The sequence below is a fragment of the Psammomys obesus genome, unplaced genomic scaffold (genome assembly GCF_907164565.1).
Source record: "Psammomys obesus unplaced genomic scaffold, mPsaObe1.curated_primary_1811, whole genome shotgun sequence".
Taxonomy (NCBI): domain Eukaryota; kingdom Metazoa; phylum Chordata; class Mammalia; order Rodentia; family Muridae; genus Psammomys; species Psammomys obesus.
This window is the reverse complement of record NW_026592710.1, coordinates 179,739-195,569: the sequence shown is the minus strand read 5'-3', so window position 1 is coordinate 195,569 and position 15,831 is coordinate 179,739. Positions and strand designations below refer to the sequence as shown.

At 48.9% G+C, this 15,831-nt stretch overlaps 1 protein-coding gene across 1 annotated transcript in view; it reads right to left on the bottom strand.

Moving 5' to 3' along the window:
- Ttll10 (tubulin tyrosine ligase like 10) overlaps positions 1-15,458 on the bottom strand; it is a 30,516-nt gene extending 15,058 nt beyond the window's left edge. The window contains exons 1-3 of the mRNA XM_055615065.1: positions 15,379-15,458; positions 14,188-14,312; positions 11,797-11,854 (exon numbers count right to left, since the gene is read on the bottom strand). Coding sequence (XP_055471040.1) covers positions 11,797-11,854; positions 14,188-14,312; positions 15,379-15,458 — 263 coding nt within the window. The remainder of the gene's footprint in view (positions 1-11,796; positions 11,855-14,187; positions 14,313-15,378) is intronic.
- Positions 15,459-15,831: the final 373 nt, after the last annotated feature.

The window sequence follows — 15,831 nt, the reverse complement described above, 5'->3', positions numbered from 1 at the left end:
GCACAGAGACCTTAAAAGGGAAGGACAAGTTGAGGCCTCTGGACAGGAGCAAGTCAGCTTTAAAGAGGAAAACAGTTCTATGGATAGATTGACTGACAGCAAAGAAAGAACAAGTACAGTAAGCCATTCAGGCACTATGTATATCTACCAGTTCCACCCCCACTGATTTGACAGGAGAGGGAAAAAATTCAAAAAGTTCTGGAGGATGGAAAGAATGTCTGTAATGAGAAACTCATACTTCTGTAGAGGGTAAGCTGCCCTGGAGATCCCTTCCCATTGAGGAAAGAAAGGATCCCAGGAAGAGGCTGAGGGAGCAGCTTTAAAATTGGGCAGGGGTGGGCTGGAGAGATGGCTTAGAGGTTGGGAGCACTGGCTCTTCCAAAGGTCCTGAGTTCAGTTCCCAGCACCCACATGGTGGCTCATAACCATCTGGTGCAATCTTCTGGTTTGTGGCCATCCATGCAGGCAGAATGCTGTATAAATAATAAAGAAATAAATCTTTTTTAAAAATTGGGCAGGGGTGTAGGTGTGGGTGACTCTGCAATCACTAGGAGGTCCCCATGCACTGGGTTTCCAGAACCCAGCAGCAGGTCAGAGGGACTTGTTATGGAAATGGGGCCTGAAAGGGACTGGTATTGTCCACAGCCTGAGGCTTCAGGGCCCTCAGGGATATCTTAGAAGACCTCCTAGAACAAGAGGAAGTATAGGCACACAGAGGAAGAGCAGAGTGGAATAGAGATGATGTAGAAACTGAAGGAACTGAACTACTAGACAGATGGCTCAGCACTTAAAGTACCGGCTGTTCTTCCAGGTGGACCCGGGTTCAATTCCCAGCATTCACCACTGTAACTCCAGTTCCAAGGGATCGAAATTGAAGGAACCTAGCTCACTTCTAGAATGTGTTTGGCTGTGAGAGAGATACCGTATCCTGAAAGGGCACTGGGTTCTATTAGAATAGGAAAGAGCCTTGGGAATTAATCATGTAATACAAAGGTCAGAATTAAGCGGGTGCAGTGCCTTATGCTGTAATCCCAGCATTTGAGAAGGCAGAGTCAGGAGGATCTCTGTGAGTTCGAGGCCAGCCTGTTCTACAAAGTGAGTTGAGGACCACCAAGGCTACAAAGAAAAACTCTGTCTCGAAAAAACAAACAAACAAACAAACAAACAAACAAAAACAACCAACCAAACAGAAACAAAGGTCAGAATTAAGTCCAGGAAATTGTTCAGAAAGCACTGAGAACAGGGCCGAATGGATCAAATCGAACACAAATCCACAGAGACCCAACAGTATAGCTTAGTGAGAGATGAGGAAAGAAAAGAAGTTGGATATACGATTGGGAATGGGGGTGGAGGGTTTCCTTGTGGTCAGCCAGAGCCCTCTACTCTTTGAGGAGGGCACATATTAGGGCGCCAACTCTGGGAACCTGGGGAAGTGAGAAAAGAGTGGTCAGAGAAAGACGCTAGGAAAAAAAGATGGATCTACTGTTACCTAATTTGTCCCTACTTCAGTTTTATTACCTGCAAAATGGACTTGGAATAAGAGCCTGAAAGGATGCTATGCAGATAGTTTCTGCCCAGAACATGTTAGGATGGGGCAGGTTGCCCGGGAAGTACACAGCAGAGTATGAGGACAGCCACACAGCCCCAGGAGGATCAAAGCTTGGGAACAACTAAGCAAAAACAAGTGAATATATGAGGCCATGAGTATCTTAAAGAAAACCTTGCTGTATAGCAGCTCACTTGGACTCTGGGTACTGTATGCACAGGGACAGCACAAATAAAATAAGAAATCAAGTTCCAGTAATATCTGCAAGCAACAGCAATGTCAGGGGCTGTTTGGAAATAACTGGTTAAACCAGGTGTGGTTGCTCACACCTTTAATCTCAGCACCTGGGAAGCAGAGGCAGGCAGATCTTTGGATCTTTTTGAGTTTGAGGTCAGCCTAATCTACAAAGCAAGTTCCAGGTCAGGGCTGTTAACACAGAAAAAACCTGCCTCCAAGCAGACAAATAACCCCTCCCTCCAAAACCCCTATTTGAAATCTCAAAAACAACAGATTTATCTACTCCCTTCATGGATAACCTCCCAACTCTACTTTCTCTTGAATAAACCATATATATTCTCCTGACTTTTCTAACTTCATATTCTTATTTTTACAATGAAATCAGCTATGAATTATAATTCCTTGTCATTCATATTTACTAAAACTAAGCTAGGAGTGGTGACAGAAAACAGCATTGCCAGAAGCTTGCAGCTAGCATAGGCTACATAGTGAGACACTGTTTCTGGAAAACAAAAAATATCAAGGGCTCAATTGACAGAGTGCTGCATAACATGCATAAACCTAGATCTGACTCCCAGTAACATGAAACAGGAATGATAATATACACTCATAATCTCACTACTTAGGGAACATCAGAAGTTCGAGGTAACCTTTGACTACATAAGTTGGAAACTAGCTTGAGCTAGAAGGAACCCTCTCTCAAAAATTAAAAAACAAATAAAGCCCCCACAAAATAACAAAAACTTCATAGAAAACCTAGTGGGTAAGTAGGAATATATCTACCTAAGAGAAGAAGGCCTGTGATACAGCATCCAAACTGGGAAGCTGCCAGCTGCTGCACTTATCTAGTGAACATGTTTCAGGGTCTCTCTGAAGATGAGACCCAGGACCCAGAAGGAAGTTTCACAGAAAAAGTTTCAGTTACTATTTCAGGGAGCAAGTTGTCCAATATTGAAGCAAACCATGTGGTCATGAGTCTCAGCATATTACATAAAAGCTGAGGAAAAGCTCCAGGCAAGGAGCCAGACACAAGCCTAAAGTCTTTACAATAAGTTTAAAATAAGCTTTTTACCTGGTCAGACAAAAAGAAATCACACCCCCGTACAAAGGGCAGGAGATGCGGTTTTTAAACCTGAAGATGGTCAAGAAAATGACCATTGTCAGTGCTCTGCTGAAGTTTTCCCCAGACACGCATTTGGCACTGGGCTCTGAGAAGGTGCTGACATTTTTTGAAGGGCTGGTGCCTCCCAAGCAGCGCTCACTGGGGATGCGTTCTCAGTGGATTTCAGGAGGTTGCCCTTCTGAGGGGTCAGTTCTGGGGGGAGACAAACATGGCTCTAGGCAAAGAGCTCCTTCTAAGGGATCCCAGCCCTCCCCAGAGTTTGAGTTACCCACATGGGCCAGCCCCACCCCACAAGAAATGCCTTTCTTGGCTGAGACACCAGGGTTTGGAAAGAGAGTGGCCTTGGCAAAGGGCTGAGCTCAGCTAAGCTGCCCAGTCTCTGTCTACTTCTGGAAAAGGGCAAAAATGGGGCACAGGAGGGCAATGACTCAGCCTAAGCCCTAGTCAGGACCCTCAGCTAGTGACCAGCTAGTCTGTCTTACCTGCTCTGCAAGGTCTTAGGAACCCTCTGTGGGGATACAACAGTGGTGACTTGGCAACTGTTGCCAGGCAACTATTACTAGGGAACTATGATTCAGCAGCTGCCCAAAGGTAAACAAGAGTTTTAGGTGGATGGTGAAAGGGGCCACTGTAGAGCTGATGCGCAACCTCACAGAAGCTGGACAGAACAAGAGGTGGAGAATGAGGTCAAATAGGTTGGGGGGTGCTGAGGCTGAGTAGGGGTCTTGTATAGATAACCCCTCCCCATGTCCCCATGTCTCCCATAAATTATTCCAGGATCATCCTGAGCATTTACAGGGACTCCTTAATTCAGACCTTGTGATATAGGATCTGACACTAAGCCGACCTTACAGCGGCTTTTTTGGTGCCGATTTATAGTTTCCTCCTGAGGTCCTTAGGGCCTGGTGTGACTTCTGCTTCTGAACCCAAGTTTTCATCCATATGGTCCTCACATGTCTTTCAGAGCTTGGTAAGAGTTACAACGGTTTGACAGGGACTATATGGTGCTTCCAAAAAAACAAGACCATATCTTGAGTCCTGGAGACCATGAACATGACTTTATTTTTAAAATAAATGTCTGTACAGATATGATGTATTTTACCAGGTGAACTTTAAACCCAATGACTGATGACAACCTCAGAGAGAATCAGAGACAAGGTATGTGGCCAAAAGCCACGGGGCCTGTGAACTAAGAGGAGGAAGAAGCATGAGGACTCCCTCTACGGCCTTGGCGTATCTTGAAAATTCTGGAAGACAACTGTTGTTTTAGGCTGCTCTCTAACCCTCCTCTCCAGGTTTTTCTGTGGTTCTGCCCATGCTAAGGGGCTCCATCTTTTCTGAGGCTGAGCCTCTCTAGTCACCTATGCGACTCCTCACTTGAGGTCTCTTCTCCCGCTGCAGGGTGGGTGGTTGTGTTAGGCTGAAGGAGCACCATCCACAGCCGTGCCTGTGGGGACAGGAGTGCTGATAGGCTGTCATTCTCCATTTGTGGGACTTAATGTCACCAATCCTGCCCTTTCTATGCTGTGCTGGGGGCAGGGGTCTTTGTGGTTAGTCCAGTGTTGGCTTAGGAGACCTCTCTGCTCCAGATTAGGAGGGTGGGACAGCAAGTGAGCTGGGGCACAGAGCACTTCTGCTAAGCCCTGGACTGAGTTATTGGGGCTTATGGTCTCCAAGCCTAGGCAGGTAGCAAGCTCAATCCTGGAGAGAAGCCAGCAGTCCTGATCCTGGGGTATGAAGGACATTTTCAATTCTCACCCCTGGGGCTGGGGATGTAGCTCAGTGGTAGAGTGGCTGTTTACATTCATGAGACCCTGGGCTTGGTTTCTGCCTAAAACAAACACCCAATTCTCACTCCAATGCTGACTCTTGGCTGGGATACAGGCCCCATTTTTGTGGATTAGCTTGTGTGGTGACTGGCTGGGTACAATGAGCCCCGTGTCTCTCTTCTGTAGGTCTTCTCTCCTCTCTGCTGGGAGCACAGATCATTGGAATCCCTGTGTCCTCAACCTGATCCTTCACAAAGCTGCTTGTTAGTGTTCGGTATGGTTAAAATGAGGCGATCAAAGCATGACTTCACAAATCACACAATTTATTGCCTTACAGAGATTTTCCCCCCTGCTTTTTTTTTTTTTTTTTCAATGCTTTAAGAGAGGACAATAAGGAGACCACCCATCACAGAGTGCACAATGGGCAGACAAGTCCCCCAGTCACACAGAAAGAACCTTAGATGGAGGGTCCAGTTATTCACTTGGGGCACAGCAGACCTCTGTGGGAGGCCAATCTCCATATAATGGTTCTCTGGGAGTGGCCTGACCAGTACTAAGGAACCTTTAAGGACATGTTGGGTCCCTTCTGGGAGGGCAGTGGGTGATATAGGGCTTGGCTCTGCTGGACTCAGACTGTATTGGCCAACTTCAGATTTGCAGGAAGGAGTCAAGGTGCTGAGGTACATATAGGGTCTTAGAAAAGAGGTTCACTTTAAAACTCATGCTGCTCATACAACAAATGTTGTAAGGGTTGGCAATCATTCTGGAGGGACAGTTTTAGAAACAGCCTTTAGAAAATTCTCAGGGATAGGGGGGTCGTAGGTTTTAAGACTGGGGTATTCAGCATCCAGAGTTACTGAAGGATGGCTCCTTTGGCCCTAAGAGCTGGAGGTGGGCTGCTCATGAGCAAGCAGACAACACATGGCTATGCAGCCAGCATATTCCCTGGGTATGGGTCACTATCACTTGGTCTGGCATCTGGGCAGTAGCCCTGCCTCTGAAACCCATATGCCCTATTTTCCATTCTGGGTTTGGGCACAGTAGTTAGCCCTGTTTTTTATCTACTTGTGCCCATGATCTGAGAATTTTGGAGAGGGGACTAAGGACTAAGGCTTTGGGTCTCCTCTAGTTCCATACCAGTGTAGACAGCACGGGCTGAAGAACCCACAGGTGCCAGCCAACCAGAGCTGGAGGTCTCTCAGGGTGAAGCCCAGTGGGCTCTGGGGGTCAGTGGCACCGTGACAGCTCCACTGACTGCTCCTGAAAGGGACAGATGTGGAGATGGAGGGAGGCCAGGATCTGCTATGGCTATGATGGAAAGCTACCACAATGTCAGAGGGAGACAGCTAGGGCTGGACTCAAACTTTGGTCTGTTTAGATAGAGGGCATGAAGGCCCCAGCCCTGGACAGTTGTCTCTACTCAGTGTCCATAAGGTGGTGAGGATGTCGTCTCCAGCGGTGATTGAGCCGTGGATGGACGGCATTACCAGACAGTATTAGACAGAGGCATCGAGATCTAACCATGTCTGGTAAGACAGCCATCAGCAGGCAGCGCATTGTGCGAAGGCCTCCCCATCTCGGCAATTATTCCTGATTTGACACCTGTGGATGGAAGGTGGGGGATGTTCCTGCCTGCTCTGGTCCAAGGACCATTCTTGGGGTTCACCCTTCTAGGACCTACTCTAAGGATTTGTTATCAGGCCCCAGCCCAGTGCCTGGTCCCCAAGGGTGGAAGTCCATAAGTGCGGCAGGGGAGTCATCTGCTCATTCTTAACTGGCAAATGCTCATCACAGCACCTCTTTGGGTTTCTGAATGGCTGACAGGTTAATGAGTAACACTGAGGCCAGGAACAGACCCCCTCCCCAGGGAGAGGCTTCTAGGTTCATGCTGGGTTGGGCTCCCTGGCCCTGTACTCTGGCTTTAAATAAGAAAGATAAGAAGTAATCCTGGATGCTGGTTTGGGGCAAAGTTCCTATTCTGGACAGCCATTGGGAAGGAATGGAGGTTCCTTGTACTTAATTAGGAAACAGCTGGTGACATCACAATTCTGTGTTCAGGCTCAGATCCCTGATCCCACCCCTCCCATTGGTCCCATAGGCACCTGGTAGTAAGAGTCCTTATGCTAACAGTGCTGTCCACTATGTCTCCTTAGCTATCCCAGCATCCTGACGATCCTGACAGAACCCCAAAATCTAGCCAGCAGGGAAGTTGGCAAAAGTAGGACATTGTTGCTCTGGGAATGAGTGGCAAACTGCCTCTATCCCAGGACCCCTCGCATGGTAAAACCAGCAAAAAGTAATAGACAAGGGCTCCCACCTTGGGTAAGGTCCAGCCCCCATTGACCGCTGATCTGTAGAGCTGAGATAGGCCCTCTGCAAGCCCAGCACATCCTCAGTCTTGGCCTATCTGGAGTCTAGGAGCTAGGACAAGTGTATCATCAACCTGACTTCGGCGAGTGGTGGGTCACCTTTGAACATCGTTACCAGACAGTGTTAGAGTCAAGCCAAGAAATCCAGCACTGTCCGGTAAGATGCCCACAGAAGCCCAGGTGTGCTTTGGCAGGAAGATACAGGGTAGGTTATGCAGTTTCCACCCTCAGGGAGCTGGTGCCATGAACAGCCAAGGATTATATGCGCATTGGAATAGGCCAGCAGAGAGGAGTTGACCTTGACTTATACTGCCTGCTTGGTCCAAAGCAAGGGGACTGCTGGGTGCTGCTGGTCTGTAGTTTAGTACCTACTTGATACAGGAAGGCAAGGCATCCCAGACTTGAGGAACCCCACTAAGGGTCAGTACACAGCTCCCAGATCTGGGTGAGGCAGCTTTTGGCATGAGGCCCTCTGAGCCCAGGCTGAGACTTAGCCCTTTAGAGCCTTTGTTGCAGTTCCACCCAGCCCACACCTGCTAGGTGTGGTGGCAACACCTGCCTGGGTGTTGTAGGCAGGACCCAGGTACCCGAGTGTCTTAATCCCCAGAGCACTGGTAGGGGGGTACCCCCAGGGCAACGGTAGGAAGCCCCTAATCCCAGGACACAGAGAGGCTCTCAGAGGTACCTGGTTAGAGGAAGCTCTCCTAAAAGCCCCTACCCCCAAGGTTAACTTTCTGCCCCATAGCCCAACCTTGGATAGAGTAGGCGATGTGTGGAACTAGAGCTTCTGGGGACTGGGATCAGGAGGCGGCTCCATTGTTGCATGCAGGGCTCCGCCGTCATCATTACCAGGCAGTATTAGAGATCAGACACTATCCAATGCTGCCCAGTAAGATGGCCACGACTGCCCAAGTTGGGTATGGAGGCCGCCCAGCAGAGAGTTGAAGAGGACTAGATTCCATGGTCCTAACCTCCAGAGTACTGCAGAATGAGGGTAGCCCCAGGACAACAGTAGAGAGCCCTTCATTCTGAAGGGCAAAGGGGAGACCTTATAGTACCCATCTCCAAAGATAGGAAGTGGGGAGCTCAACAGCTTGAATTAGAATCAAGTTCTCTTTTGGAAATAATAGGAAAAAAATTTAAGATGGCAAGCTCATGGACCCTGAGGCCTTTGTCTACCTCTCCATGAGGCTCAGAGGAAGGGTTTGGCATCAGTGGCCATAGATAAGCTCCCGTGCCCAGCCAGACCTGGCCTGCAGTGGATTAGCTTGGGGCCCAGGTGAGAACTTGGGAGCTCTTTGACAGCCCTGAAGAGTTCCATTTTACCAATGGCAAAGTCATGATCAGGCCACAGATAGGCCCTCCATCTAAGGATACCTACTACAGAATATCCTGGACATCAGGCCCAGTCCCATTAGGCCAGTCTATTTAAGGTTGGTAAGGTTCAGCCAGTGGACAATGGGCCTCTGTCTCTGGGTGTCTACTTTCCTGCCCAGCCCCCACTTGCCTTTCTCAGGGCCAAAAAGGGGTACTGGGATGAGGGACCAGGTGGTGGGGTTTGCTGTCTGATGGTCTGGGGTCCGACATTTTAAGTATATGGGAACAGCAGCCCCCAAAAGAAGTACAATGATCACATCCCCACAGCCTGCAGTGCCAAGCCACATCTGCACAGGTATGTTTTGAATAGGAGTGTTCTTTGACCCTCTTGTTGCTAAGGGCATGGCCTATAGTCTCCACACAGAGCCAGAAAACTGAGCACCTGCCCCCAAGGATACTTGGGACTGAAAGAGACCAAGTCTGTGCCTTCCTCATCCCATCTCTGTCTTTACACGAGTATTTCCTGAGTTTGGAGAGACTGCCAAAGCAGTTTATCATGTTTTTCTGGCATCTCCTGTCACAGAGGCCACACGGGTGGTTCAGGCCCTGTCCTGATTTCCTTGGACCACAACAAAGGTCTCACTGCCTTTGAGCAGCTGCTGGTTAGAACTCTCCAGCCCCTCTCCCCATGGCCAACAATTCTCAGAGGACCTGACTTGGAGCAAAGGCATAGCAGATGGGGGTGCACAGACTGTGTCTGGGGCTCTCAAACACCTCCCAGATATACTTTCCTTTCCCTGAGGTTTTTGTTTGTTTGGTTTTTTTTTTTTTTTTAGCTCTATCCTATGAGACCCATAAAAATCAATGCTTGAAGACTTTTTTTAAAACTAAGTGGAATTTCAGTTCTGTGGGAGCTGGATGAGGGTAGCACCAAGGATGTTGCCTTTCCCCTTCTGGTCGTGTCAAAGATACAGGGAAGACAGATGGGTATCTGATGAGCCTGGTGAGCCTGTGTTGTTGACTACTCAGGCAGAGCACTTCTTAGGGAACACAGAAGGGTAGGGTACAAAGCTGGTCAGGCCACAAGCCAAAGGGTCAGACCACCCTCTCTGTACTGAATCCTGTTCTTGCCTAGCAGGCTGAGATGTACAGGGACAGGTGCCCAGACAGCAGAAAGAGAGAGAGAGAGAGAGAGAGAGAGAGAGAGAGAGAGAGAAATTTGTGTGTAGGGCAGTCTCTGATATGAAGAGCCTGCAGGTCCTCAGCAAAACTTAAAAGCTAAACAGATGCTAGAAGTCATTAGTTGGGAATGGGTGCCTTGGTGTCAAAGCACTGCTGAGTTTGGGAGAGATCCTGCTTTATCCAGCACAAGGAGGGGTTAGGAAGAGTCAAGAAACATGACAGAAATGGGTCAAGAAATGAAGAGCAAAAATAGAGGTTATAATTGGAGCCCTGTGTGGTGCCCATCTGGTCAACTGTGTCTGGGAAGTGAGGTTTGGATCATGGTTCCCACAGCATCTACCAGGCTTAGTTTAGGAAAATTGAGGGATAGATTCAGAAGTGCAGGGCCCCCAAGACTCCTGTGCAGTAAGCACCCCCTTTTTCCAGAGTGCCTTAATCCCCACCTGCAAGTACAGCGCAGGTAGGGATTTATGGCAGAGGAATGCAATCCCAGTGTGAAAAAGTGAGTCGCTGGTTAACTTGCCCAACAGCCCTTAATCAATGGTGAGGCCAGAGAACAAAGCTCTGAAATTCAACCTCTCCCGCAGCAGATCAGCCAAACTTAGATGCCAGCGGCTGTGGGGGGTGGGGGCAGGAAAGGCTTGTCTTGTCTACACTCAGGCTACTTAGCGTCTGTTAGAACTACGTGTCTTCAAGGCAAAGCCGCCATTTCATCCACACAGCGGTCAGCATTGTCCCTCAGCCCTTCAGCTGTATAGCACACCCTCCAGATCCACTGCACCTGAGTACTAGGCTCCTTTTTAGGCCATTTTACGTAATCCTAACAACACACCAAGAACATCCTGACCAATTGAGTTTGCAAATAAAGCATTTGCAAATTACGAAGATGTCTGAGAATTAACAATGGACCGCATCCATATTTTATGGCTCAGTTGCATTTTCATAAATGCAAAACATTTTGCTTAATTCAACAATCTGCCAATTGGTCTAACATTTTATCTGGGTTACTAGAAAAACAAAACAAAACTGAACTACTTTTCCAATGCTCAAAAAAGGCTTAAAATGTTCACCATATATTAATTAAAACCCTGCACTCTTGCATCCTACGGCTTGTGTTCAAGAACAATTAAACAATATACTCTATATTATGCCTTAAGAAAACTAACCTTACTTCCTTTCAACGTTATCACCTCCTAAGTTTAAACTCAGAGTTGGCCATCTGGATACAAACTCAAGGTTGAGCATGCGTGGACACCAAGCACAGGCTAACAGTTCCCCCAACCAGGCATTTATACCGCTGTTCATGAGTGCTGTGTTATTTAGCATAGAAGAAAAAAAAATCTTTAAAATAGACTTTGACCTTGATCCTGAGTAATGGTTGGAGGAATTTGTTCTGTTTCCTTCAGTATGGTCCTGGCTTTGTTGGCACCTCAGAAATTAACAAGTGAGAAAAAGCCAGACAAATGAGGGCAAGACAGAGCAATTCTGATCTCTCATTGTCACCAATCTACAAGTCGCAGCCGACCTCTGACCACAGGTCACTCTGGGTCACGGCTGCTGGCAAAAGCAAGCCCTTCCCAACACAGAGACCCGCCAGAGGGTGAGGTCCTCAGGCCTGCCAGCCGCACCCTTCCCTGCACCCACCTCTGAGGCGGCAGTCTACTGTGGCGGAAAAAGTATCTCAGGAACAGCAGCAGTGGCTGCTTTAAGAAAGAACTTTCCAGAAGGATATATTTCCAGGAATGGCAGGAGTCTGTTTTCTGCTCTCCAAGTGCTTGAACCCACCTGGTCCAAAGATGCAGTCTGTGGAGCCCTGGAGACTCCCAAGCCTAGTCCAAGATGGCTCCACATCTGAATCCCGGCTGTGGCACAGTTGAAGGAGCCACTTTCTTCTTTGGAAAGAAAGCCTGTTCTGTTCTGCACCCACCAATATACAGTTCATAGACAGAGGCTGATCTACGGGGCACAGGTTTGTCACCACCATTCGTCCTACTCCATGTCAGACACATAGGGGCCGTCCAGCCTCTCCCTACAGTGGTATTCTCAGGCCTGTGTGGCCTCCCTCCTGCCCGTCGCTACCTGCCCCAACAGGTTCCTGACAGGATCCTCCACTGCTGAGCAGAGCTGCAAGCCGCTCCACCCCCAGTATTGAGGCAGCACTGTGCCTGTGCCCTAGGACCCACCAGGTGGGGTGTAAACCAAGGTTTATAAAGGATATAAAGAGGCTTGGGCATCCATCACCCCCGTATATACCTGTCGGCCGTGGTGGATAGGGCTGGGCGCCCAGCTTTGGCATCAACCCAAACTTTCCCTCAGCCGGATTCAGCCTCAGGCGTTGTAGCTGGGGAGTCACAGGAAACTATGACTGTCTTCCCTTCAGGTGAGTCTCAAACACAAAGGAAACTAGGGTGCACGGTGGACTGGCACAGGTCGACTACTCAGGGACAATGGGGAGGAAAGAAACAGCTCGCAGCCAGGAAGGGGAAGGACAGTGTGGCCTGGGCTCGCCTTACATGTAGCTACTCACTCCGCCCCATGCAGGTGTCTGTTGCCTGCCAGCCAATCTCTGCTCCTGGCCCCCAACAGGTGTGTCCCCCGGGCTCTGATAGGCTAAGAGGGAGGCAGCTCTGATGACGCAGGCAAGGGGGCGGTAGGCTCACACATTCCTGCCCCCATCTTGCCCGCCAAGCCCAGGTTGAACAAAAACCAGGGTAGGGAGGCCCCTGTGGGGCATGGTGCTTGGGCGGCTAGGCCCAGGCCATAGGAACTGCTGTAGGCAGCAGCTCCTTTCCAGATCTGTGGGTACTGCAGGCTGCCTTAGGAGGGAGAAAGGTGCATATTGTACGAATGCACGGGACCTGACCCCCTCACCTCTCAGACACCAGCCCTCAACTCTGGCTATTTCCGCTGGCTGGAATCTATTTCTCTGCATCTATTCCTGACCAGAGCTTAAAGGAACTGCATTCTCCTAGCCCCTCTCTATAAGCAGGTTGCCTTAGAACTCCACAGACACAAATACTGGGGTCACAGGCGTTACTAGGGGGCCTTCTCTGAAGTAGGACTAGCCTGGCACAAAGGCTACTGCAGTCCCAAGCACCCTAATGAGCAGGGCATGGTGGCTCATGCCTTTAATCTCAGCACTCCAGAGGCAGAGGTAGGTGGATTTCTGGGTTCAAGGCCAGCCTGATCTGAAAAGCAAGTTTCAGAAGCTAGGGCTACACAGAGAAATCCTGTTTCAAAAAACAAAAACAAAAAGGATCAGACTAGTGGTGCAAGGTTTCTTGTTAGGGCTTGGAAAAGCATATGGTCTCTGGTTCTGGGGACGGGAGGGTATGGCCCCAGGGTAGTCTGGGAATGAAACCATTAAGTCCCATTCTAAGAGTTCCCTGTGATTCTACCAGACATGTTTGTTTCTTGGGCTCCCAGGGGAAGGGCCTATAATGAAACGACAAACGACTCCAGCAATTAGCCAAACCAGCAGAGAGATCCCAGGAGGCCCAACTATTTTCCATAACGAACTCAGCAGCTCTGTTGGAAACTCCTAATTATGAAGGACCTGTCTCCTGGGCTCCAACACTCGGTGTCCCTCTCTGCCTAGGAGTAGAGAAAGCTTTGCAAGGTCTGCTGGCTCTGTCCTGTGTACAACCTTCAGGTGCAAACTTTCCTCCAGGGAGGCTGGCCTAAATCAGGTTGTAGTTTCCAGCAACAAATGTTAGAGTTAAGGCATTGCCCTTCAGTTGTCTAGACTAGCCACTTAACACTGAGGGGTCTCAGTGCTTGCCCTAGACACCCTAATTCACATCTCACTTGCCTGAACCAAAGAGTTATACTGGAGGTAGGGGTGTCACAGCCTAACCTACATTCCTCTCCCTCTCTCTTCTTCCTTCTCTCCTTCTCCTCCTCTTCCTCTCCTTCTCCTCCTCTCCCTCACCTCCCCTCTTTTCCCCTCTCCTCCCCTCCTTTCCCTAGAAAAGCTGTCCATGCAGCATGAGGGACCTCTGATTTCCTGATTCCCACTTCTTCAGCCTGTCCCTTCTCAGTCATCAGGACCCTTGCTCAGCCTGATGTTCACACAGAGTATCTGCGTTTGGAGGAGAAGAATGAGGCCAAGATACTTCTGGATACTGGGCACCTGTGTTCTGGGAAGACTGAAGCATTTCCTTCTGACCCCAAACCTAAGGATGTTTGCCAGTAGGCACAGAACAAGAGAGGTGTTTCTAGCTAACTTCCTGGCTCAGGTTTACCTGTCCTTGTCTAGTGGGACTCTCAGTCATCTAAGCCTGGCCTGGGAAGATGGGCTGAGTTTGTAGATACTCCCAGGGGTGATGAGAGCAGCCACTACCCACGGAGCCCTAGAATATGGTGGGGGCCAGACAGGACCCTGAGGTAGAGACCCTTGGGGCTATGTCTACATAGCTTAGTTTTGGTATCTGTAACTGCTTTGGAAGGACCAAAGAGCTGGAACTAGAGAAGAGGTGTAACACATTAGCCTAAAGGATAGTTGAGATACAGGTCAGGTCTAGGGGCATAACATGACTGAGACTAGCTCTATGCTCTGATAGGAAGAATAGGGTCTTCAGATACTTTCTGCTCCGACTGGCTTTCTCCTGGGTGGATCTGCCTGAAGGCAGAGGCACTCCTTGCCAAGGTAGAAAAGACTCGGGGGCTTCTGGTAGAAACATAGCAGCCCATGGAGGGACCTGTCTGTTGTCTCCATCTGTGATGCAGTTGTGTCCACCTGTTCTTTTGTCTGCACAGAGGGTGCTACCCTGCCCAGACTCAGGGAAAGAGTACAAGTACAAGCTGGGCCCTACTTTATAATGGACCCAGCTCTAAAAGCTCTGATCTCTGCTCAGATGCTCCAATTAAAGTCTGATGAGGACATTTCCAGGGCGTGTCCTGGGAGAGCCCAACAGCTCTGAGCTGTGGTACATATCCCTTTGTCTCAAGGTGGCACAGGGTTGGTGAGCACCCTAAATGTCACATGAACATGTAGATATCTTCTGATGAGATTGAAAGGCCTGGGCCTGGATGAGGAGGTAAGCTGAAAGGCTCACCCGGTTCCTGCTTACATACACAGGCATCTGAACCTGTCTCTGGGTGGGATCCTACATAAATGTTCTTTCCATGGTCATCAAGAGCTGGGTGCTACCAAGATGAACAGACACATGCCATCAGTTCTAGGTCACAATGCTGAAGAGCTAGTGTAACTCCTCCTTCTTCCCTTTCCTACATGGCTGAGCATCAGGAAGAAACTCAATTATAAGCTCAGGACTCTTCCTTTCTTGTAGATGCAGCAGTGAAACCTCCTGTCCTCACAGATCACACATCTATTGCCAGGGTGTCAGCACCTTCCACACAGACCCAGAAAGCTCTCAATGGGAGTTTGTTTTGTTAGCCTCAAAGCACAGAGACAACCAGTTCTTCACAGGAGCCTCAGTGACATGGCTCTACCAGGGCCCTATGCAGAAGCGTCTACTGATATTCCTCTAATTGTCTTGGTCCCAGATGGAAATGGTCTGAATGAAGCTGAATTCTGGTCTATTCTGTCATAGGCCATTCACAGAAGTTGTGCTGAATGGCCAGTGACATTCTAGAATGATGTTGGGGAATAAAGTTGTTTTTAAATGTTTTCTTTGGCTGTCTTGAGGAGTCTGGACTGGCTGACCACTGGCTTCTTATTCCTGCAGTTATCACCCACTGTTTTCTTGTCCTTCTTGACTCCTAAATAGAATAAAATGACCAGAGCTATCTGTGTCTATAGTAGCCAACTGGTCTAGAGAAGACAAGGTTTCTACATCTTATCACAGGATTTTGAGCAAAATAATAAATTACCTCAGGATATCCCACTGCAGAGCTTCCTGCTTGAAGAGTTGGAGCCTAGGCTGATCATCCAAGTCCAGATCCAGCGTCATGGTGGGGTTCAACCTAAGGCTATCCATCCTTTTCCCATCTAAAACAAGGTAAAACTTGCTGATGCCTGGGTGCTGATGGCCAGCCTGAGCACCCAAATGGTCAGTCTGAGCTGTAGCAGGGTCCACTACCTGCCATGTGAAAAAACATAAGGAGGAAGGTCTGGGACTCATGTCTATCATAGAGCTTTCAGGGCAGGTCCCAGGAGAGTTCTTGTTCTGTAAATTCCACCTGTCAAGGAGGTCAGTGATAATGGGTACAATGAGGGAGCTATTGTGGCCTTGCTTCACACAACACACCAGCTGTGCTGGTGTCAGAATCACTGTGAAACCAGACAAAGGTTCTGCCTGGCCCACCTGCTGGGCAGGGCAGTGT